The following is a 25,228-nucleotide window of genomic DNA, read 5'->3' as shown; positions in this document are numbered from 1 at the left end:
ACTAAGAATACTACTGCTATAACTATCTGATGAAACTGGAATGCTTTCAGGATTAATTGCTGTTGGTTAAGTCAAAACTCATTTTTGTTAAGAATCTTTCTAAAAATCTATTAGCATAATGGACATAATAGAATCTTTCTATGTTCTTTCTAGTACTGATGCACAAGAACAGGACAAATATATACTGAATAAGTTACAATTAGAAAATTCCTTCTTCTTTTAAAAACCAAAAACCTAGAACCCTCTTTCCAATATATGCTTGAAAAATTCTGATTAAGTACAGGTTCAGTTTAAACATGGTTTTGCTGTATTTGCAGAGCTGTCAGGGAAAGGTAGGTGAAACAGATTCAAGGGCAAAGAATAAAACTTCAGATTTCTCCAACTGTAGCACAATTCAAGTTTATTCCATTTGTTCTTGCAACACAAAACTTAAACACAGTATTATTTAGCATTCTGATGTTCATGAACTAGGATAATATGAGAAACCTAACCGTGTCAAAAGAATTACATTGTGGAAAAATGAACTCAGATATATCAAAATGCACAAAAGCACTAGTTTTTTTTTCATTACTGCTTAGAAAGATATGATTGTTCCTCCATTTACAAAATAGAATTAGGACAGCTTTATTTATTTATTTTGCATGCAAAACACTGCAATTGCTTATGTGGGAGTGCACTCTCACCAGCTTCTTCTAATAGACACTCATGCGGACAATATTGCATGGGAGAAGGTAGCAGCTCAATTTAAGTTACAAATGTAATTTAACAAAGTAGAGGGTGCAGAGGGTGTAAAACTCAGTAAATATTCATAGGTCTTTAACCATGGTTTGGGTGAAAACAATAAGAAATGAGTGGCCTACTTGTCAGCAGCTTCCACACATTATATCTACCTGTCCTTTGTAGACAACTAGAATTTAGGAAAGCATGCTATGCACAGAAGAAACACATGGGTGTAAAGGGAATGAGGGACTGACTGTGTGAATTTCCATGTGCACAGCAATGTATCTTAGTGTGGCAGTTGTCATTTGACCCTTCACTGATGTGCTGGTGTAAGGTAAAGGTAAGCTACCTGTATGTATTTACTTGAGACCAGAAGAGGAAGTGAAGGAATAGAAAAACAAAGCAAAAGAAAATGCTGAGATGCTTAATTTTACTTCAAGAGGACAAAAATGCTAATTTGACCTTTCACTGATGCATGTAGTGCAAAAAAAAAGACACAGTTTTAGCTTTTTTTACCCCAAAATATGTTAAGTTGTTCTCAATTTCTCTGCCAAAGTGGTTGAGAGATACATCATAAATAATGATGTTAATTCAAAAATTAAAGAGAAAAGAAACCCCAAACCATCTTGGTCAGTCTAATTTATCCTATGTTACTATCTTGTCTTAGCAAGGAAGTCTTCCCAATTATGGGGCTTGCTTACAAGATGGTAAAGAGAAAAGGGGGAAAGGCAAAACTGCCTTTGCTGCATTACAAGAAACAAGATAACTTGTACAAAGCATTAACTAGTTTAATATACCACAACGACTGAGGAAAGCAGAAGGCCTGGGAAAGAGTACAGCATACATTCTGCAATAGTCAACTACAATGAAACACTTTGAAAGTTAAGGGAGAACCTGTGTAAAGGATAAGTTCTAAGCCTTTAAATAGCAATCATGCCAACAGGGGAAAAAAAACTGAATCAAAACCACACACACTGAACTACTTTAATGGAACTAAAATGGACAGATGCCCTACATTTTAATAGAGGTGCCTCCATTTTAGTTCAGTGATGCAGGCCAGCCCTGATTACTAAGTTTTTATTAAATATAAAAAGGCTGTATTAAGACAGCAGAATTATCCAAATATACTTGTCATTTTTAAGAATTATTCAGTGATTGGCTTCTTGGAATCAGGGAAATTATGGGGTTGGACTGGTTGTGGAAGTGGGAGGTGGAAGTGGAGTCACCTAAGAGAGGAAAGAATCCTGAATAAAAAACCCACTACAAGTAATCCATCAACAATTATTTAATATGATTTGGTACTGGTCACGCTGGCTGTTCTTAGTAATAATTTAACTCTCTGGAAGGATGCTGCACTATGTATAAAAATCTTCATTAAATTGTTCCCATTCCACAATCTGAATGCAAGGCCTTTTAAAAAATCTGAGGTACATTCAAAATTGTGTGATGTGGTTAAAAAAAAAAATCCAACATTTATGAGTAAACTAAAGTTATCTGGATGTTACTGTTTAGTGCATACTCCTGATCTCTGTCATTATTTAAATGAGAGATACCTAAGTATTCATATTTTATTTTGCCATGATGTCCAGGAAACAAATATTATGTGGTGTGTAAAATATTTTTTCAAGTTATAAAAACACTGTAATTGGATACTTATTCTAAATGTACAGAATCATTTTTAAAGCGTTTCACACTCTATGTAATACATGATTTTAAAACAGTAAGTTACAATGTATTATCCAGGTGGATTGCCATATGTCCAGCAGAAACTTTGAGATATTTGATAACAAATGATATTTGAGAAGACCGGGTCAAATTAAACTTACCCAAATATTAAACCTCATCCTAGCATGCTACAATAAGTAATCTCATCCCATAAGAATCAACTTCCAATGGTTGCGCTGAGGAAACTGCTCAAGTTATATTCTTTGATTCTTCAAATAAAATTTATTTCAAAGAAAAACTTCAAATAGAAATAAGTAGAAGAAAACCTTCAGTTACTAGGAAACTTGTTTCCTTTTTCTATGATAATAACAAACTTATGGCTATGATTCTATTTTTAAATCCCCGCTCACTGCTAGAAGAGTTTGAAAGTGTTTCATACATAATACAAATTCTCAAACAAGAGGAGAAAATGAATATATTGGAATGCTATTTCTCCTTTAGATCCCCAAATATTTTATAAATAAGACTCGTCAGTTTTACTTAAGGACACATGAAACCCACATGGAAAGGGAGGAGAAATTCAAAGTCCAGTCATCCAGCTACATAAGGGGTATGCCCCTCCTTATCTGAATTGAGCCTTTGTTTAAATCAAAGTTACTGAGGAAAGATTTGGTCACCAACCATAGGCAACACTCTTAACCAGGCCAGGAAATCCCCATTACAGTGCAATCTTAAGGCAGAGGGCTATAGCTAATTGCTTATCTCAGCACCCTAAGTTTACAACATAGTAGCCACCACTGCTTCCACAGTTAGAGCTACAAAGTATATAGAAGGTAGGTCTTTATATAATCAGACCTTTCAACACAATCTAATTAACAAAACTAGTTAGGGAGCTGCACAGGTTGAATGTTAAATAGTATATATTTTGTTTTTGCCCTTCAGGGCATGAGTTGAATTTTATTAGAAACATGAGAGAGTGACATGATCAGGAATCCCAGTGAAGTTCTGATCATATGGATTTACCCTCTCTAAAAAGTTTTTCTGGTAGTCTGATTTATTATGAATTTCTCTCTCCCCTCACCTCTCTTAAAGTATTTAGCTGAAGAAGCTGGCAGATAGAGAGTGACAGACAGACAGGCAGCAGTGTGAGGCCACGGGAGAGGCATTCTTCCATATTTATCAGTCCATCCAGCCATCACTGAAGAAGAGCTTTGATTGCCTGGTTGTCAGTGGCTTCAAAAGCAGTTAGTCCATCTGGGCCTTTCACAGTTTTATCAGCACCCTAAAAAGAGAGAGGGAGAAACAGAGTGAAGAATTGTTATCACTAAACGCTTGCTTTTAGTGGAAAGGTGAAGTTGTTACAACAAGATTACTTAGGTTAGGTGAATGTTTTAATTGAGAATTGAAAATTCCTTAACTGTCTTCATTCTAATTTCCCCATCTACAAAATGAGGTAATTGAACAAGATGACTTCTGAGGTACCTTCTAGGTCAAAATATATGATTTCAGTAAGATAATATAGTTCTGTAAGATAATTCTTAAAAACAAATTGTCATAGTACAAAGGAGTCTAGGAATTAAAATAGGTTGGGAGAAGGTCACAGATTAGATGGGAGAGAATGATTTTCTTATCTGTCAAGTATTTTGACAATGTATGCTACGTAGGAAATTAGCATTCGGTAAAGATGGTGGCCTCAAGTAGTTTTACTGGACTATATTATATGTAATGTATTATATTTTATACACTATCTCTTCACAAAGCATCAGTAATTAACAGGAGAAAAGAAATAAAATTTGCTTTTACAAGGGAATAAAGTTATGACAAGAATCAGTTATTTATAGCTTTCTCTTTTTCAAGACTGGAAAGTGATACTGCATATAAAACTAGATGAATTTCCTAAGGATGATGTATGATACTGCTCACTTTACTTGATAAAAATATGGGCTTGAAATAATATATTAAACATTATGGAGAATATTCTCTCCTCCATCCTAGTTTTCTGATGGACCACCATGCTGCTCTAACCACCTAAAGTTGAGGGAAAAATTCTGTAGAAATGCTGCCACATGGATAATCTATGTGTAATGCTGAAATATTATTTGGGTTGTGTAGTCTTTGTACTTGGGTGTGCACATGAACACCCACATATGTGTATTCATCAGCCTATCTCATCTCCATGAAGTATATTTAGCTTGTCCTGAATCACAGGCAACACCTGCAACCTCGTGAGCCCTATATCAATATTCTTGTCATCTGTGTATGTCCACTGAGCCCAGAGTTCTTGTTCATGGTGCCTCCAACACCAGATGCTACCCTTATCCCCCTTCACTCCGCTCCTGTTTCCCCCTTAATCACTGTCACTGGCTCCATTGTGTGTAAGTTCTCCTTTGTCAAATTCTTTACCTCTCCCCTAAACTTCCCTGTTCTAATTTGGAGCTTTTTAACTTGAGAGTCTATGTACCTTTTACAAAATATTTTGTTAAGACTGTAAAACTTACAGTTTTCTTTAAACATTATTTTATGTATTTAATAGTACTGTTCTGATAGGTTGCATCAGACTGCCAAAGGAGGTCTATGACAGACAAAAGGTCAGCACCCACCCCGTAACTGTAACCTATTCTCACTGAAGACACTAAACCACTTCCTTCTCTTTCCACTGCCTTTTATTACCATACCATCTCATCTCCAAACTTGAGAGGCAGCATGGTAGAAGTGCTGAATTTGCTATACAACCTCCATTTTAATCACAGCTTTTACTAGTGACCATAGGCAAAGTGTTCAGTTTCTTTGGGCCTCAGTTTCAGATCTCTGAAATGTGAGGCCGGAAAAGAAGGTTCCTTTCAACCATTAATCTTTTTGTCACTCCCCACAGTTATCATCAATGTCTCAATTTAGATTACTCTCCAAACCTTTTTGTTTAACTATTTTTTGAGTATATATCCCTGATACGTATACAATTATTTACAAGTTATGTATCTATATGACTTTACCATTAATTACGTACGTTATAAAATTACACAAAAATGGACATAAAAAAAGATGTGATGAAAAGTGAAACATCTGATCCTTGACAACAGAGAGCCAAGCCACTTAAGTTTACTGAGTTGGTGGTATGACTACAGTTAGACCTGCACTTCAGGGCCCCTGGTAATTGTTTGATTATAATTTCCCTGAGGGACACCAATCCCAGAGGTAGAGAGGGTGGGGCCATGCAGAGTGTAGAGTTGGGGAATGTTAGAGGGTAAGAGTAGGTAAGAATAGCATGCAGTCTATTTTCTCATCTTTTAGTTGATTAACATACTCTTATCAGTCAGGCCATACACAGTCCCCTTAGATCTCCACTTTGGAAACCAATGCTCTAGACTCTCAGAACTCATACTTAACTCTTCTAACTTAATATAGTTTTAGAGCAGCAAGGTGTCTCTAGAGATTATATAGTCCAACCTCCTTATTTTACAAATGAGGAAAGTGAGGTTCAGAAGGATAAGTGACTTCTCGAAGACCACAAGAATAGTAAGTGGAAGATCTTGGATTTAATGTCATGTCCTTTGACTCCAAAATCTTCCATCTTTATCCCAGACCTTTAATTTGGTATTTCTTGTTTTGCTCCAAAACATACTAACCTGCCATCTCTCCTATTCTCCCCCAAAGGTCTATCAAACCTATTCTCACAGGGAAAGTTAATCACACAACCTATCCCACTTTATCAAATTCATTAGTTTTTTCTTTTTTATAATGGACTCCCCTCCTTATCCATTATAGTCAACTATTTTGTGCTATCCTCCCAAATCACCCTGGATCCTCTGACCTTTATGAGGTTAATTCAATCCAAGACTTTGCAATGCTCAACATGATTCTCTAGAACAGGATCCATAGTATCTCCAGACTTTTCCTCTCCTTATGTCCCTAATTCATTTTCAATCACTCTCATTTTCCATTTACACATCTCCTCCTAAAAGTGGGAAGTGGGGTTCTTCCATGTATAAATCTAACTCCATTTCAATGCAGCATGGGTGAAGGGTTCCCCCTACACTGTGTTGTTCTGGACCAGCAGCACTCCCTGGTGCAAACTCTTTGAGGCAGCATCTCCTCACCTAGAGTAGAGCACACACAGATTTCATGGATTTAGAGCTTAAAAGGGGCTTCCATGATTATCTAGTCCAATACTCTCATTTTATAGGTAAGGAAAAGGCTCCTGGAAGGAGAAGTGACTTGTCCACAGTAACATAAGTTAGGAAATGCCTGAGCTGGGATGTTAGCCCAGTCCCTCTTGATGCTAGAATTAGTGTTCTTTTCTTATTACTCCCATTCTAGATTTTTACTACTCAAAAGTAATAGTTAATTACACTAGAGAGAAATCTTACTATTAAACAAGAAGCCTTCCCCTTCTTCCTTTTCTCTTACCCTGTCTTGTTACAGTTAAAACCTATAAATGAGTATTAAGGAAAATCATAGGTTTTGAATAGAAATCAATCTAAATACCACTGCAATCAATCCTTCAAATGAAAGTAAACAAATTCTCTAACTGAATCTGCTTTTCTTTAAGTACCAGCATTCAATAAAAATGGTTTATTCAAGTGTGTTATTGCTATGTTTAATGACCAGTACCAGTATGTAAATGTATCATTTTTTATTTTTAAAATAATTAATTGTACAGTATTTGAGCAACATTAAGGATTAAAAGACTTCAGTCTACATAGTTTGTGTCACAGACTCCTTAGACAATAAAGGAAAGCCTATGAACCTTCTCAAAAATAATGTTTTTCATAATTGAAGGAAATGCTAAATTTCAGTTAGAGGTTAGTGAAAACAATGATGGAATTCCAAACCCCACCCCCCAAATCCAATTTCATGGACCTCAGGTTAAGAACCATTCATCTATAATGAAAACACATCAAGCTTCCAAAAACAATGATTATTGTGGGATCAGACCCTAGATAAATTACTTGTTTGCTGAGAATTCATTGCATCCAGAAAAACAATACATGAACAATGCATCAGAAGAGGAGATAAAACCTTTTTTATAATATATAATATAAACCTTTGTTTTTAAAATTTATTTTTGTTCATTTTAAAATTAAATATAAGATGAGAAAAGGAAAAAATAAGTTCCACATACATGGCATAACATTAGAGATATAAAACAAATTTCCATTTCAAAAAAACCTATGTAATAAATCTTACACAATTTTCAAAGCAATCCAGCTTTTCCGTGCTTCCTTCTAGGTTTTCTGCTGTATACTTTTAATTTTATTTGACTCCTCCCTTCCCCCAAGAGAAAGCTGAAAATTAAACATAAAATATAGACCTGTCTGTAAATACACACATCCATATGTGTAAGGCCATACTATGCATATTTCTATTTGTCAGTTCTTTCTATGGAGTTGGATAGTATTTTCCTTCATAGGTCCAAATCTTTCCAGTTTTCTAAATCAACCAGCTCATCATTTCTTATATCACATCAGTATTCCATCCCAATCATATCCTATTGTTTATGAAAGTGCTTTCCCCCAATTTTCTGCTTTCCTTCTAATCTTGGCAACATTTGTTTTATTTTTACAAGAAAATTTTAATTTAAAATAATCAAATTATCCATTTCACACTTTTGTAATACTCTTGCTTTATAATATAGTTTAAGGTCTGGTATTGATAAATCTCTTTCCTTTATATTCCCCCTCTCCACCCAGTTTCTTTGAAATTCTTGACCTTTTGTTTTTCCAACTGAATCTTATTTTTTCTAATTCAGTAAAATATTTTTTAAGTAATTTAATTGGGATGGTATTGAATAAATAGATTAGTTAGGTAAAAGTGACTTTCAAAATTACATTGACTTATCCAGGAAAAAGGAATATTTCTCCAATTATTTAAATCTATTTCTATAAAAAGCATTTTATATTTACGTTCATGTAGTTCCTGTGCCTGTTTTGGCAGGTATACTATCAGGTATTTTACACTGTCTAGTTATTTTAAATGGTCTAAAACAATACTGAATAATATTGGTGAACAAAAATTTTTCTCTTTTAATTACATCTATTTTAGTTTTAACTTTATCTGAGGTCATGATTACTACCCTTGCTTTTTTTTTACATAATAAATTTTACTCCAGTCCTTTATTTTATCCCAGCATCTCTCATTTTTATTGTGTTTCCTGAAAATGACATATTATTGAATTCAGATTTTTAACCCTTTCTGCTGTTTCCATTTTATGGGTAAATCCATCCCATTCACATTCTACTTGTTATATATTTTCCTCCATGCTATCTCTCCTTATTATCCTTCTCACCTTATTTATCCTATCTCTCCTCATTCTTATAATTTACTTCTACCTCTTACTACCTTGCCCTCCTTAATTTACCCACTCCTCAAAGATTCCCTCCCATGCTCCACCTTTATCTTCCTATTTTAAAAGTTTTCCCTTTTCCCCTCCTAATTCTTAATCACACTTCTGAAAATCCCTTCCTATCCTATCTTCTTAACCTTTTATTTCCTTCTAAATTTAGAAGACTTTTACACCCTTCTAGATGTATATGTAGTTCCCTCTTTAACCCATTTCTAATAAGTATGATTCCAGAACTACTAGCTCTCTCTCCCCACTTGCTTCTTCTGTATCAATTCTTCCTTTCATGCCTCATTTGTATAAGATAATCACTCCTTTTTATCTTTCCCAAAGCAGTTTTTTTAGAATCACCTCATCATACACAGCTGAACCCAAGCCTTTCTTTCAAACTACCCAAATAATGATAACACATATAAAAGTACTAGTAACATTTTTCCCATATAAGAAGTAAACAGTTGGATCTTACTGAGTCCCTTATAATTGATCTTTAATATTTATCATATATTTCTCCTGTATCTTATGTCGAATTTTCCATTAAGTTCTTTTTGTTACAAATCCCTGAGTCTTTCAATGTTAAAAGTCCATTTTCTTTTCATTCAGGATTATACTTAACTCTGCTGGGTAAGTTACCCCTAGGCGTAACCCCAATGTTTTTGATTTATGAAATAGTGTTTCAATAGCTATAGTCCTTCAATGAAGAAGCTGCTAGGTCTTGTGTAATCCTGACTGCAACTTTGAGATATTTATTTTCTTTTCTTCTGGGTGCTTGCAATATTTTCTCCTTAGCCTGGGAGGTTTGAAACTTGGCTATGATATTCCTATTAAGTTTTCCCTTTGGGATCTCTTTCAGATGGTGATTGGGTGGATTTTTTTTCCTACATATGCTTTACCTTCTTTTGAGACAATTTTCCTTAGTAATTTCTTGTAATAAATATTTTTTTATTGTAACTTTCAAGTAGTCCAACTACTCTTATTTTATCTCTCCTTGAACTATTCTCCAGATCAGTTGTTTTTCTTATGTTTCACATTCTCTTCTACTTTCTTCATTCTTTTGGTTTCATTTGTTATTTCTTGGTGTCTTATAACATCATTAGCTTCCCTTTGTCCAATTCTAGTTTTCAAGGAATTATTTTCTTAAGTTTTTGATTCTCTATTTCCATTTGGCTGACTTTCTACTCTAATTTCTTGGATTGATCTTATTATGTTTTTCTAATTTTCCCTTGTTCTCTCTCATTTGATTTTTAAAGTCTTTAAATTTAAATTTCTTCCAAGAACTCTTTATGGGCTTGTGACCATTTGATGCTTCTCATTGAAAAAGGAATGTTTTTGTTTGTTTGTTTGTTTTTGCTTCACTATATCCTTCTGAATATAAACCCAGATTTCTCTATTCCCATAGTATGGTCTATGGTTGGGTTCCTTCTCCTTTGCTTACATTCATTTTTTTTAGCATCTTATTATTATAACCAAGTTTTAGTCCTGAGGTGTGGGGAATGACGCCAAAAGCCTCACGTCCTTCTTAGTGTTATTTTCTGAACTCTGTCCCTTGGGCACTCCTCTCTACACCGAAGCCACGGCTAGGACCCTCCCATTCTTGTTCCCCTGTGGTCCCTCTGGTGGCTGCAAACTTCAACTGTCCTCTCTGCCCTAAAACTGCTTTCCTACAAGTGTCCATAGCCAGAAGGGTCCCTGCCCCTCTGCTATTGTACTCACCAGGCATGTGCTAGCTCCTTGTCTCCTGCAGCTGTAGTCAAAGACCATGTCTGGCCAGTATAGCTGTGCTTGGTGTCCCACAGCATTGGAATATCTTTCAATCTTCTTCTATTAGCTGTCTGACCCCAACACTATCCTTGAGGTGAAAGTTCCCAAGGCTGAGGCTGCCAATCCAGCTGCTCCAGGGCTTGTTGTTTGTTAATTCAGCAGAGTCAGCCTGGAGGTGTCTATACTTCACTCAAGCCAATTCTCCACTCAATGAGGTGGGGTCTTTGCTGGCGTTTTTTCAAGCTGTCTTAGGAGGACAAGTGCTTTACCTGGACTTCTGTTTATTTCTGCTGGTCTATGTTCACTTTGAGGTGATTTTTTTTTTTTTGTGGGGGAAATTTGGAGAACCTAAAGTTTTCTGACCTACTCTGCCATCTCCTTTGTTTTTAAGAAATTCTCCCACTGGAAAGCCTCCTAATCTGGCAGCTCTGACCAGTTGAACCTCAGCATTTCCTATTCTTCATACATATGGCAAGGTTTCTGTCAATAAATAATTTGGTGGAGGTTACTAGAGCTGCCAAGGTAAAAATCAAAGTGGGGGAATCACAACAGATTTCAAAAATGAAGAGAAGGTTTCTCTACCCATCATTTAATCTATGAGTTTAATAATGGCTGGGTATATGTACCAAAGTACCATAGGGGATACTAAAAGACCCATAAAATCATTATTTCTGTTTTAAGGGAACTAAAAATTGAGCTGGGGAAATAAGATGCATATGTAAGAAACCACTAGAAAACAATAAAACTTAAGGTGGTTTGGGCAAGTCCTTTACTGATTAATTGATGTTGGAAAAAAATGTAGCCTTAACATCTCACCCCCCTAAACAGAAAGATAAACTAGGAAAAGAGATCAAGGGGTCAAGAGAAGTTGTTTAGAAAATGTTTTGATGTAACATGCCCAACATGTGTTAATAACAATCACTCTGTGTTTAAGCTATTTAAAAATCAAAGTAGTCAACTAATTACTTGATGAACAATATAAATGAGATAGATTAAGTGTTAAGATGTGGGTGTCAGGAAATATTTTTGATATTTTAAGGATTAAAGGATTCTATGGGAGGGGAAAATATTTATCTGAAATAAAACAGGTAGGTCCTGGAAGATTTTGTTAGCCTTGAATAAAGGGAAGATTTATAATCAATTAAGAATTATTACCCCAGAATATGTGTAAACCAGTATTTGAAATTCTTAACCCAGCAATCTAACAAAAGATTCCTTTTTGCTTCCTTTTACTCTAGTCCCTTTTCAGCTTAAATAAATATTTCTGACAAAGATGATCTATATTACTTAAAATTTTTGAATGAAACCAGTAGCCCGGGCAAAAACTGCAGTTTCCTGAAGGAACAGTAACTGTTAGTGCCTTGTCACACTGGACAATCTGTTACTTCCGTACTATGGCTTTAAAAAATCCTGACTATGACTTATACTTCCTTCCACCTGGAATGCTGTACCCTAAGTTTCTACTAGTTGAAATCTTACCCATCTTTCAAGGTCCTGCTCAAATGCTACCAACTCCAAGAAGTCTTTTGGATTTCTTTTAAGCAGATGTAATCTCCTCCTCCTCTGAGTTACTACAGCACTTTGTACCTTTGTTGTGGTACTCAACCACATTCTATACTATATTATAATTATTTTTACATGCCATCTCCCTGACTGGATTCTATTCTGTAGAGGTCAGCAATTTTTAGTCACTTGTGTATTCCTCATAATAACTAGCACATAATACCTTTGAAGGCTTGGATACTTAATACCTCTATGATTTTGTCACTATAGATGGGTAATGCCCTCAAATGAAACAGAGTATAACTTTTCCACAATTTAAAAGACAATCTTCCCAGAGTTGTTGTGACATAACACAATTGCCCTGCCATCCCCCCCTTCATAAAAAATAACATTTCATTACCTTAGAGACAATCTCATGGTAAGACTTTTCAGAACTTAACTTGGCTGGTCCTCAGACAAGATATATATGATCTCCATCTATGCCACTATACTAAGAAATCTTGATCTACTGATATAGCTTGAAAAGTCAGGATAATTTCTATGCTATAATAAGGCATCAAAGTAGGGCTTGAACAGAATACTTAACAGAATACAGTTTCTATCACTTTTCTCAGCAATGCCCAAGTAGCTGACTATTCACATACTATAAATTCATTTAACTTAACAGAAGTCAAAATCTTATTGGAACTAACTAGATCTCTTCATCTGTAAAATTAGTGGAATGATTTCTAAGATTCTTTTCTGCTTTATTCTATGGTTAATATGATTCCATGATTAAAAACTGACACCACCATAAATGAAATTTCCCAATGTATGACAAGACAAACCTATGACTTCCTGTAACAAATAGGCATGGCTGAACAAAACAAATTCCTGTACTGGTCACGTCCAAAAAAAATATGCCTTGTCCTGCACCCAGAGTCCATCTCAGAGTTTTAGGGAGCTGTCCTTATCAATGAGTTTTGATTTTATTTTCCTCTCTAGAAAAATATTATTTGTAATATGGGATGGCTCTTGGGTAGAGAGAGGGATACATAGGACACTGTGGTGATGTCATAAACAGAAAATATCAACAAAAACAAAAGAATCTGCCCTGCTACCATATTGCATTGGTCAGTAGCTTGCTGCAGACATTGTACATATCACTGAAGACAAAGGCCTTTTATGAGAGTATAAGTTTTTTCAGAGAAGGCTATTCTAAGAGTTAGTGCAGTATGACGAAAAGAATACTAATATCAGCGTAAGTAAAATGAATTTAATAAAACATACCTGTAAGATTATCTTACACTATGAAACCTGACTTGATATCCATGACTCATCAAAATAGTACATTTATTTACTCTTTTCTTTTCACACCCCTCAAATGTTATATTTAAAAGTTTGTAAGACTAAGATAGGTTTTGTTTTTTACATACTACTGCACTCTGCTTATTATTACATGTGAGGTAATATGGGTAGTGTAAGAACACTAAACGAAGTCAGGAGAATCTAACCTGTCGACTGCTATTAACAAGCTAGGCAAAATCACTTAGTTCTTCCATTTGTGAAATGACTGAGTTGCATTAGATGATTTGACTTAAAAATTTCTTTTAACTCTAAAATTCTACATTTCAATCACATAAGATTGTCCTAGCAATATTTCTTTTTAACTTTGATCTCAACTGCCAAGAGTTACATGAGTTACACTTGCTCTTCTACATCTTCAAAGTAAGCAAACAAGACAAGTATTCTCCGTTTACTCTGAGGATACTATTTACTGTTTTTGACTGGGAGTTGTCTTAATATGCAACTGAGAGTCAACTATTGCTAAAAGGAGCAGGTTAGCATTAATTAATAATACTCAATTATATACAAAGTGAAATCTCCATGCTTCAGCCAGTATTTGATCAAACTTAAATAATCTTCATTAAATATATTATTTCATTAAACTTTTTGGTATCTATTTTCCAGCCAAATCATTACAGAGGGTCAACAAGAATATAAATATTAAGATAAGATATCCTGATAAGTGCATACTTACTTCTTTCATAGGCCTGCCCTAACATTTTTTCAGGCTAGAATAATATATTCCAAATAACATAGTATAGAATTTCAGGGTCTTAAGCTGCAAAAACCTCTCTAAAGAAATCAGATATGAGAGGCAGTTTTGATATAACTGGCCTTTCAACTTTCTGTAATATGAAGAAAAAAATTCATATTTTGTATTAATTAAATTAACTGATATTATATGTTGCCTTGATTGTTTCTATCAGTACAGTTGCTTCTTAGTATTTTATTTTTGGTCTCTTAAAAGATGAAATCTTCCTTGATTGAATATTGCCTATTGAAGGAGTTGTCTCCCTCAAATATCTATCAAAATTTTGTCTGGATCTCTTCTTTACCCCTATCACATTCACACACTTCCTTGTGTATATGTCACATGTACTCAGAGAAGATTAAAAACTCCTGAGGGCATGCATGGTCTGTTCTTCATTTTGTGCTTCTGCACCCTTACATGGCATATTGCATAGTGTCTTACAGATATACTGGTTTGAATTTAAACCTAGTACTATTAAAAATCCTAATTCACATGTTTTTGACAATTCATAATACAATATGAACTATTTATAATGTCTATATTTTAGTTTCTTTAAGGGATTTTACACTTCTAAGGTCTACTAAGAACATGCACCATATTAAAAATGGATAATGTTATAACAAATTTGAGAGTTTGCTGAATGAAAGCTCATTCTCTAAACCTTCACATTTTAGTCTTTATAACCCCACATTTGGGATGCTGGAGGTATTTAAAATTTATAATGTTATAGCTCATGATCTGGATATGGTCTGGCCAGAAAAATCTCTTATTCTATGTTGCTGCTGACAGAGCAACAATATGATTTATAAGTTTTGCCCAGTATTAATTACCAAGTGTGCTAATGCTAGGGTAATCCTTATTATGGTATGATATTAAAATTATAGAAATTAGAGTATGATGGAGCTGAATTCTATATAAAAATGCATGTTAAAATGAAGACCTATAAAGTCCTGATGCTCATCATCTGGTCATTCAAGGAAACTTTATCTATAATTACCACTCCTATCAACAGTGCATTCAAATTACATTGTGCTACAAAATCCAATTACAAAAGCTAATGCTTCAACCAACATTAAATGAAGCACAGTTATTTGAGTTTTTAATCAGAATAAAGTTGAGAGCAATGAACTGTCATAGTTCTACAATCCTAAAAGAGGGCTCTTTTTAGACTATAGCACTCAATAATGAAAACTTTCACTAAATGCCAAAAAGTGGTACAGTGGAGTGTGTCCAGCCTGGAGTTTGAAAGACCTAAGTTCAAATCTGGCCTCAGACACTTACTAGCTGTGTGACCCTGGGCAAGTCACTTAAACTACATCTGGATTTTATTCAACTGTAAAACAGGGATAATAAGAGCATCTCTCAAGATTGTAGTGAGGATCAAATAGGATATTTGTAAAGCACTTAACAGTAGCTGGGCACATAATAATGTTAAATGCATGCTAGAAAAACCTAAAAAAAGATAGGACATAATGAACTTGCTTCACTTTATACTAGTGATAACGAGTTCCCTTACACAGCAAGGTTTTATTATTCTGAATGTCATAAACACCAACATGGTCATTTCTATATATAAAGAACAACAAAAAAAGGGGGACTATATCTGAACTTTGAAGCTCTAATACACACAATTTGCTTTTGAAAAAGGTATATAATACAATAAATTTAATAAGTTTCAAAGTTGTCTTGTTTTTATCTTCTTTTGCTTTCTTCTAATAAAATGCTTCATTGAGATCATTTTCTTTTTGGAATCTCTTTCACTAGCTCTTCCCGTCTCCCCCTCCCCCTCATGCTCCCAAACAAACTTCACAAAAACTTTCTTTGTAACAAGTAAGGAAGGTCATATAAAACAAATCCACATCTTGGCTGTGTCTGAAATTCCATGTCTCATTTGGAACATTTAGTCTTTTACCTCTACATCAAAAAGTGCTGCAAAAAAAGTATTTGATCTTTTTGGAATCTATGCTTAGTAATGGTATTGTTGGGCCAAGGGTATGCACTATTAGTGATGTTTTGGATATAGTTCCAAATTGCTTTTCAGAATGGCTAGACTAATTTACAGCTCCACATTAATGTCCCTGTTTTCTGAAAGTAGCTCCTCCTACAATGATCTTGTTTCGTTGTCTTTAGATGTAAGTTTCATCGGAGTTAATTTATATTTCTCTTGTCATTTGTGATTTGGACCACTTTACCCCCATATTATTGCTATTAGTTTGAATTTTTTTTTTTCTGGGAAAACTTCCTATTCAAGGGGAATAACAATTCTTACATAGCTGAACCAGTTCTCCATATATCTAAACACCAGACAAATTTGCTGTAAAGATTTCCCCTCCAGTTAACAGTGTCACTTCAAATCTTAACTACTGATTATTTGTGCAAAATTTTTGAATTTTATGTAAATGGCATATTATATGTTCAAGTTCTGGGTGCCATATTTTAGGAAAGGCACTAATAAGCTTGAAAACGCCAAATTAGGTTGATCAAATAGAAGTGAAACCAGAGGTCATCATAAAAGAACTTGCTGAAGAAACTGAAGATGTTTAGCCTAGAGAAGAGAAGATTTAGTAGGGACATGATAGATGTCTTTAGGTATCTTAAGGGCTGTCATACAGAAGAGATATTAAACTTGTCCTTTTTTGGCTTCAGAAGATCAATGAAAATTAGAGAAGTAGATTTAGGTTCCATGGACCACCCATAAAAGTAATGGTTGGTTGGACATGTTGTAGAAAGGCATCCTGGTAAAATATGGGTATTTGAATCCCACATTGAGATTTGGTGAAATATACTGTAGCTGACGATATTTCCATGTTCCATTTGTCTTTTTTCTTTGGAAAGAGCACTGAATTTGGAGGAAGATGACCTGTACAAGTACCAGCTATGCTTAATAGTTTTGTGATAATCTGGGCATCACAGATATCTCTGGAGCCTCAGTTACCAGAGTTATAAAATGGAAATGGCAATACACTAAATACCTCATAAAGTTGTCATAGAGATCTAATGAAATAATGTATAAAAATGCTCCACAAATTATAGTACTATATGTGAGTTATGCTGACTAAAGTTTGCTGAATTTTCTTACTATTGTCTTGTACTTTATATTCTTTTGCAGAGAGTATACTTATCTCGTGCTGAAAGATGGCTATCTCATATAAGCAATTGCATTTTAAATACTTAACTCTTTTTAAATTCTGCTTTTATGGAATTCATTTTATAGTAATAACAACAGCTAACAATTAAAAAGCACTTACTATGTGTTAGTCATTGTGCTAAGTGATTTATAATATTTTGACCCTCAAAATCAAATTATTATTGTCATTTTAAGCTGAGGAAGTGGAAGCAGACAGAAGTTAAGTGACTTGCCTGGGATTACGCAGCAAGTAACTGAGTCTGGATTTGAACTCAGATATTCCTGACTCTAGATCTAGTGCTCTGTCCACTGAGAGAAAATCCACTAGTTATGATTCTACTAATTTTACAATTCTGCTCATAACTTTGGCTTTCTTCCAAACTAATGAAACAGTAGTTGAGCTACAGCAGTCAAATGCTTTCTAAAACAAAGAGCACAATCAGTTTCTCAGGGATTTGTATAACAAAACTTCCATGGTGGTATTCGAAGGGGCAAATTCAATAGCAAGTTAGTCTTTGAAACAATTCAATTATGATAAATCTGAACTCAAATTTATTATATCAATTTCAAAAAGATCAAAATCTATTAATCTCCCCCAAAAGAAACAGACTTAGGTTTATAGCCTTTGCTGTCACCAAAATGGAATGTTCTCTGAATATCAGCTACTAGAGTTTCATTAAGAAAAAAAAATATCAAGATAGAGAAATTTTACTAAAGGAAAGGCTATGAGCATAAGTAATAATAGCTTTAAAAAGAATTTGTATATAAAAATTAAGGCTTACAGATTAACATTAACAATCTGTAGATATGTATTCCAGCATATGTAACAGGTTATATAACATATGGGAGCTTCTCAGGGAGGCCCCAAACATATGCCACTATGCAAATTAGTGTCAAGTTAACGCAGGTCAGAGGAAGGAAAAGGGACACCATCTGGACTGGTATTTGCTCAAAATCAGGTCCATGGCTAGTTTTGGACCACCTATGATCACCTGAATTTCTAGGGTCTACGGGCAGCCAATTCCACCTTGCAGTATTAACTCCAATGTAAATTAATTTAGACATGGATTGACAGTAGATATTTGTGGGACTAAGAATGCAGGTTTACTTTCTCCTACTGTGAACCAAGGGACAGTGAGATGGTGCAGTGGATAGAGTGCTGGGCCTGAACGTAAGAAAACATCCTTGCAGAAAGATAATCTCACTATATCATAGACTTTGTGGACATGAAAACCAAAAGAGAAAATAAGTAACATCTACCCTGTGTGAAACAAGAGATTTGATTTAGAATTGAAGGCTTCTGTTTTCTGAACAAACAAATTGGTCTTGCAACCCCAAGGCTCCAATGATTTGAATGTTCATAGAACTATAGATTTATAGCTAGCTAAAAGGGACTTGGAGGTATCACATATCCTAGCATAAAGGAAGGTGAGATATGTTTGTTTCCTTCACACTTAAAGTAAGCAACTGTGACTTTTCCAGGTGAAAGTTAAAGACAAGGAAAAGGTGAGAGACCAGTGGGAGAATGGGAGACATCACTGCTCTTGGGGGCAAGGGTACCATTGTGGTTTCCACTTTCAAAAAACAGAACTCTGGCTGATTAGAGTAAAGAGAGGGCGGTTAGGAATATTCTCCATTCATTCATAGGTAATTTCCAAATAGACTTTGGAAGACTGGTAAACAAAGTTGAAAGAGGGAAATGGAAAGAGGAACACCAGGGTAGGGATTTTTAACCTGGGATTAAGAACTTATTTTTTAAGAATAACTATTTCAATGGAATTGGTTTACTTTGGAATCCTATGTATTTTCATTTAAAAACATTATTTTGGAATGAGTATAGACTTCACCATCCTGCCAAAGGGCAGTATGACACAAGAAAGATTAAAACCCTTGTCCCTTGAGAATGGGGCTAGACCCCTCCCACGTAAATGTTTATAGGGAAAAAAGTCTAAGAACTTAAGAATAACATGAGATCTCATATGATACAGGAGCTGCAAAGGAAGAATTCTTCCAACTATAGTCAGGCACTGTATGACACAGCAGAGATTTAGCAACAAAAGGGACCTTCAGCCCAACTATCTACATGAGTTAGTCTCAAAGTCTATATACTTCCAAAATTCACTTTTTTCCCAGTTTGGGACAGAAAAGCTCAATGGGATATTCATGATGGAAAAGATCAGTAATGAGCAAAATAGCTGGGGGAACAATATACACACATATGTATATATGTTCAGGGTCATGAAGAGAGGAAAATAGCATGCATAAAAAAGGTCACAGAGTTACAATGAAACTAAGTTATAACATATAAACAACTATTGCCTTTGGAGGAGCTATATGATGCAATGGATAAGAGAACCTAGAATAAGGAAGACCTGAGTTCAAATCCAGCCTCAGACACTTATTAGCTGCATTACCCTGAGCAAGTCACAACCTTGTTCGCTTCAGTTTTTCCATCTGTAAAATGAACTTGAGAAAGAAATGGCAAATCATTCCAGTCTTTGCCAAGAAAACCACATATGGGTTTATGAAGAGTTGGACGTGGCTGAACAAGGACAAAAACTATTGCCTTTAATAAACACAGAACCAATAGCGAATTGATCTTGGAAATTTTGTTTTTGGAGAGGATAAAACTAAGCTTAATGTAAATGCCTTACACAAAAGCAAAACAAAATTCTAGGGTGTAAGACAGGTTTTTTTTTTTTCAATTTCTGATTATTTCTAACAAAACATGAAGTATCTGACTCCCTTTTTTGAATGAATGAGGTAGCCTTATAATCTAAGTCTCTTCTGATCACATATACTCTGACAGAAAGGAATCAGAAGAATAATTCCTTGGGAACTGAATTGAAAGACTAGTAGCAAAGACAAAAGAGAATCTCAAGTTAGCCTTCATGTACTGTTTCACTTATGCATTAGCAAATAATAGCTAAAAATGAAATTGAGTAATAGCTTTTAAAATTAAAAATGAAGTTTTATAAAGAAATTTACCTTCCAAGAAACCAGAAGGCCAAATGAATGCTTAGGCCATTTAAAATTTTGTTTTCTCCTTACTGTAATGTATGCTGATTTGAAATATGTTACAGCTACAACTATCATCCAAAAGAGGAAGCATATAAACAGAAATCTGAAAACCATGAGTCCTAGATTCTGTTTCCTATTTTATCCATCACAACCTGAAGGAACTCACAAATTTGGGGGCTAGATTTCTTTAATTTGCAAACTCCCCCTCCAAGTTTGCTGACAAATAATTCTTTGGTTCTTTTCTTCATTTGGAAGGCAAACCTGGGAGGTATAGGAGGAAGGCAGAGCTACAGAAATTTATTTGGCCAAAAGATGCTACACTAATGTCAATTACATTTTAGAAAAGCATTCTACTTGTTCCCCTACTGACTGGCAGAAATGTAGTTTAACTCCTTCAAGGTGGGTAAATACAGATATACATATTGTAATTAAAGATTACTGACAGCAAGAATAATTTAATCACAGGAGCACAGATTTAGAGTTGGAAGGAATTTTATAGATCATCTAATCCAACTTCCTTATTTATTAGATGAATAAACTGAGGCCTTAAGAGGTTAAGTAACAGGCAAAAGGTCACACAAATAGTATGGGGTAAGGTTCTAGAGTTTGAATTTAAGTTTCAAATATAAGGTTCAAGAATTTGAACCTGAGTTCTCTAAGATTTCATTTTCTTTCACAAAACAGAAGTACACTTACAGTACTCAAAACTAAAAAGTTAGACTATTTCTTTAAGTGAACAAAAAATACCATTTTTCATGTCTTTTTTTCGAGAAAGCAGAAAAAATTAAAAGTGCCATAATAAAACAATATCCGAATGTAGAACTTCTAAAAAAAGATGGTAATGAAGACCAATGCACAACACTACTAAAGATGTGCTTATAAACTAATGGACTCATCCTCATTTAAAACAATCACCCACTCATAATTTGGAGAAGCCAAGAAGACTGGATTAAAAGACAAAGGAAGGGTACAAATGAAAGATATGCTTCTCTCCTTAAATACTAGGTCCACGACTCTACCAGGTAAGTGCTAATAGGCCTTGGGCTCCTGGCTCAGGGCCTGGAAGGATGGGAGGTCCATTCAGCCTAGTTCACTGAGAGTAGGAGAGGTCAGTATTTTTACAAAGTAGCTGTGGTAAGTCCTTGGGATCAACGGGTAGGAAATTATTTGGTTGAAATAGTTGAAGAACAGGTACTTGGCCTGGGGCAAAGAGATGAAGAAGCCAGTAAATTGCCTCCTTTTATTTCATTCCTTGGAGAACTAGGCCTGTCTCACCCTAAGAGATAGAAAGGAAGCCATTGTTCACACATCCACACAGTTATCAGTAATTTTATTCTACTTTGAGACATTAGGCAGGTGACAGGAATAACTGGAACTGACCTAGAACAGCACATGATGGGGGTTGGGGGAAGGGGAAGAAGAATATGTCATGGTCTACATTTGTTCCAGAGCTAAATTAACTGTCAGCTATAATTATCTGGGCTTAGTCAACAAATTATTATTGAACTTTACATAAAAGGGTGAGGTGCTGGGTTCATTATATCAGTCAACCACATTAGTGTTTTAATTATCATTTAATACTGTCCTCCTCATCTCCGACTGTTTTGACCTATTTAGAAAGCATCCTTATGTCTTGTTTTTTTTTTTAAACCACAAGTAAAAGGTATTTCTGATAAATCACATTTATAAAGTGTTTTCAGGTATACACAGCACTTCCTTCACAACACCCCTGTAAGAGAGGCAGTACATTATTTCTACTTTACAGATGAGGAAATTGAGCCTCAGAGAGGTTAAGAGACTTGTCTGTGATCACAAAGTTAATCAGCTAACAAGCATTAAGTACCTATTATATGTTAGGCACAAAGACAAAGGTGAAACTGGTCCCTATAAACTCCAGTGGATCAAATACAAAATGCAAGTACAAATACAAAATCGCCCTTTATACCCTATTTCCCCCTCCTACCTTTCCAGTCTTCTCATACCTTATTCCCCACCATGTATTCCTTGATTCAGTGACACTGGCCTCCTGGTTTCATGAACAAAACTGTCCCATCTCCCATCTGTTGGTCCCCAGGCATTTCCTGTGGCTGTTCCCCCCATACCTGGAATGTTCCCTCTCCTCCACTCTTACTGACTACTCTGCTTCCTTCAAATTCCAAATAATAATCTCATTTTTTACAGGAAGCATTTCCCAACTAATCCTAATTCTAGTCATGTAATTCTTCAATCTAGGACTGTTAGGTGGTACAACAAAGTGCCAGGGAGTCAGAACGACTCATCTTATTGAGTTCAAATCTAGCCTCAGACACTTACTAGCTCGTGTTACCCTAGGCAAATTATTTAATTCCATTTACCTCAGTTTCCTCATCTGTAAAATGAGCTGCAAAAGAAAATGGCAAACTACTCCCAGTATCTTTGCCAAGAAAACCCCAAATAGGGTAAAAAAGAATTGGACAAATGGAAAATGACTTAATTCTAATGCCTTCCTTGTTAATTATTTCCTATTTATTCTGTATATAGCTTGCTTTGTATATATGTGTTTGCACATGGTCTTCTCAATAGATTATAAACTCTTTGAGGGAGTGTCTTTGTTTTTTTTTATCCCTAGCAGTTAGTACATGTGGACAATGACTTTTTATGGAACTGAATGGATACTTGGATCTCAGGAATTATTCAGTGCTTTCAATAATCCCAAAACTACTTGTTTCTGGCAAAAATCCACCTTTTCAATAAAAATAGTCATGAAATGGTGATTTAGGGGTAAGAATCACAGACCATCACAACATCAGGATCAAAACTGAAGGAGATGCAAAGAACAATATAAAGACACAGACAGAATAGCTGTATGTAGCCTGTTATCAAGTAATGAAGGTGATAGTATAAGAAGCTGGAAAAGCAGGTTGGCTAAATTATATAGTGAGAGACAGAAATGACAACTGATAAGCTAGTACTGCATTGGTATCCATAAAATGCTGAATTAACTAGAAGATAACTCTCTGTATGACAGATTAATCATCAACTGGTGAGGTACAAAAGGGAATAAGAATTCTGCAGGATAAGAAAGCAAGGGTTTGTTGTGATCATCAATCCATTTAAGTATTATTATTATTATTGTTGGACTGGACCTTGTATTTTACTGATATAAGGAACTCCCATTGACGAAACTCCCTCAGCACAGTTTCTACAACTTAGCCTGGGGATACTGAGGGGTTAAGTGACTTGTCCAGAGTCATAAAGCTTTTACGTGTTGGAAGTAAACTTGAACTCAGGTCTTACTCATTTCAGGACCAGTTCTCTATGACAACAGAGGCATACACAAATTTTAACAATCCAAACCAGACTAACACCTACCCTTTCTGGAATGATATCCACTTTTCTAAAAATAACATAAAAATGTCCTAGTTTACAAAAACAGAGGAACTTCTATTCTTATATTGATCTTTCTCATTTTTGTTGTTTCAAAGAAGCTTATGGTGGTATATAGTTCATCACAACTGAATTCTTTGACTCTTTTTCTAACTAAATCTGTCTTATCCTAATTACTTGCAGACAAATCAATAAAAATGTTTTTAAATGTTTTTAAACTTGGGAATATTACATAACTAAGTAACAGAGTATATCTAAATGCTTCAGCAACATTGCAACTACCATTTATGTAAATTGTGTGGTCATATAATCAGTCAATAAACATGTAGTGTCATTTATGTGCCAGGTTCTATCCTAGGTGCTGAGTAAACAAATAAAAATGTTACCACCCCCTCAAGGAGTTTACATTCTGAATATGGGTCAGGGTTGGGAAATGAATAGAATGAGGCAGTAAAAACAGGGTTTGTCAGGATGTGTGTGTGGTAGAACCTGGAAGAGACTTCCCAGACATTGATGCTGCCATCCTATCACAACCACTGACTATAGCTCCTCCTGATATAATTTACTTTAGGATTCTGGTTGAGTATTTGTTCACCAAACTGCTGATGAACATAACGGACCACTTCATTTGTACAAATTTTTACAGGTACTATGCAAAGCTGTGATAAAGGGTAAAGATCATCCTTGCACCTGAACCATAATAACAGAATGTTCATTATGATGATTGCCAATAATAAGAGTTTAAATTATATGGTCCTTCAAGGTTTATAAAGTGATTTGTTCATAAGTACTCCCTTAAACATAAGCATTGTTCACTTTTTTACATATCAGTAATATGAGGCTCAAAGATGTTTTAAGAATTTCCAATGAACACAAAGATAATAAATATCAGGGGGCAAGAGCTCAAACCCTATTTTTCACCAAAATTCAACTCTCCCTACTGGATGATTGCTATGCCATTGGCCACATTTTAAAATGTAATTTATGTAATTCTGCAAAATACTTACGTTTAACAATTAGGTAACAAGGTTTTCTTAAGTGCAACACATAAGCCCACATTTAAAAATGAGTTCATTATCTTAACAGGTCTATTATAATATTTAAATTACAGAGGAAGTTACTGATTGACAGAAGAAGTCAAGTGACTTGCTAAAGCAGAGACTGGATTCAAATTCAGATCTTCTGATTCTGAATTCTTTCATTCACTTTAATAAATAACATGGGAAAAAACTATTTCTTACTAATTTTTAAAAATAGTTCAGAATTTAACAGAAACTTTGGAGAAGTTTAGAAGGTCATTGCAGCAAATAGCTTAAGTAGGTTCAAACTTGAAAATTTAGATTTTAAATAGAATACAGGTTAAATATAAATTTAAACTTGTTAGAAGCTAGGGATCAAACATTTATGCATGCATATCACTACCCTAAATAGTATTTCATCTTTTGCAGATTTGAAACTCCAGGAATAACATCCCTTTTCACATTTGTCATGCAATTCAAAGATAATTGGACAATTTATCTGTTACTAGGTAAATTTATGTCAGGATAACATTTCTAACCATTTTGCTCAAAATCCTTTAGATAAATAGATGATTCTGTTTGTATAAATAATACAGAGATGGAACACCCTGGGCCTTACAATTCAGACAGTAATT

General features: G+C 34.8%; 1 protein-coding gene across 1 annotated transcript in view; it reads right to left on the bottom strand.

The window, feature by feature from the left end:
- Positions 1-383: 383 nt before the first annotated feature.
- The window catches only part of MTPN (myotrophin), a 74,585-nt gene continuing 49,740 nt past the window's right edge, over positions 384-25,228 (bottom strand). The window contains exon 4 of the mRNA XM_072652629.1: positions 384-3,667. Within this exon, the coding sequence (XP_072508730.1) occupies positions 3,581-3,667 (87 nt within the window). The 3' untranslated portion in view covers positions 384-3,580. The remainder of the gene's footprint in view (positions 3,668-25,228) is intronic.

The sequence above is a fragment of the Notamacropus eugenii genome, chromosome 3, assembly GCF_028372415.1.
Source record: "Notamacropus eugenii isolate mMacEug1 chromosome 3, mMacEug1.pri_v2, whole genome shotgun sequence".
Lineage (NCBI taxonomy): Eukaryota > Metazoa > Chordata > Mammalia > Diprotodontia > Macropodidae > Notamacropus > Notamacropus eugenii.
This window is presented reverse-complemented; position numbering and strand designations above follow the sequence as displayed.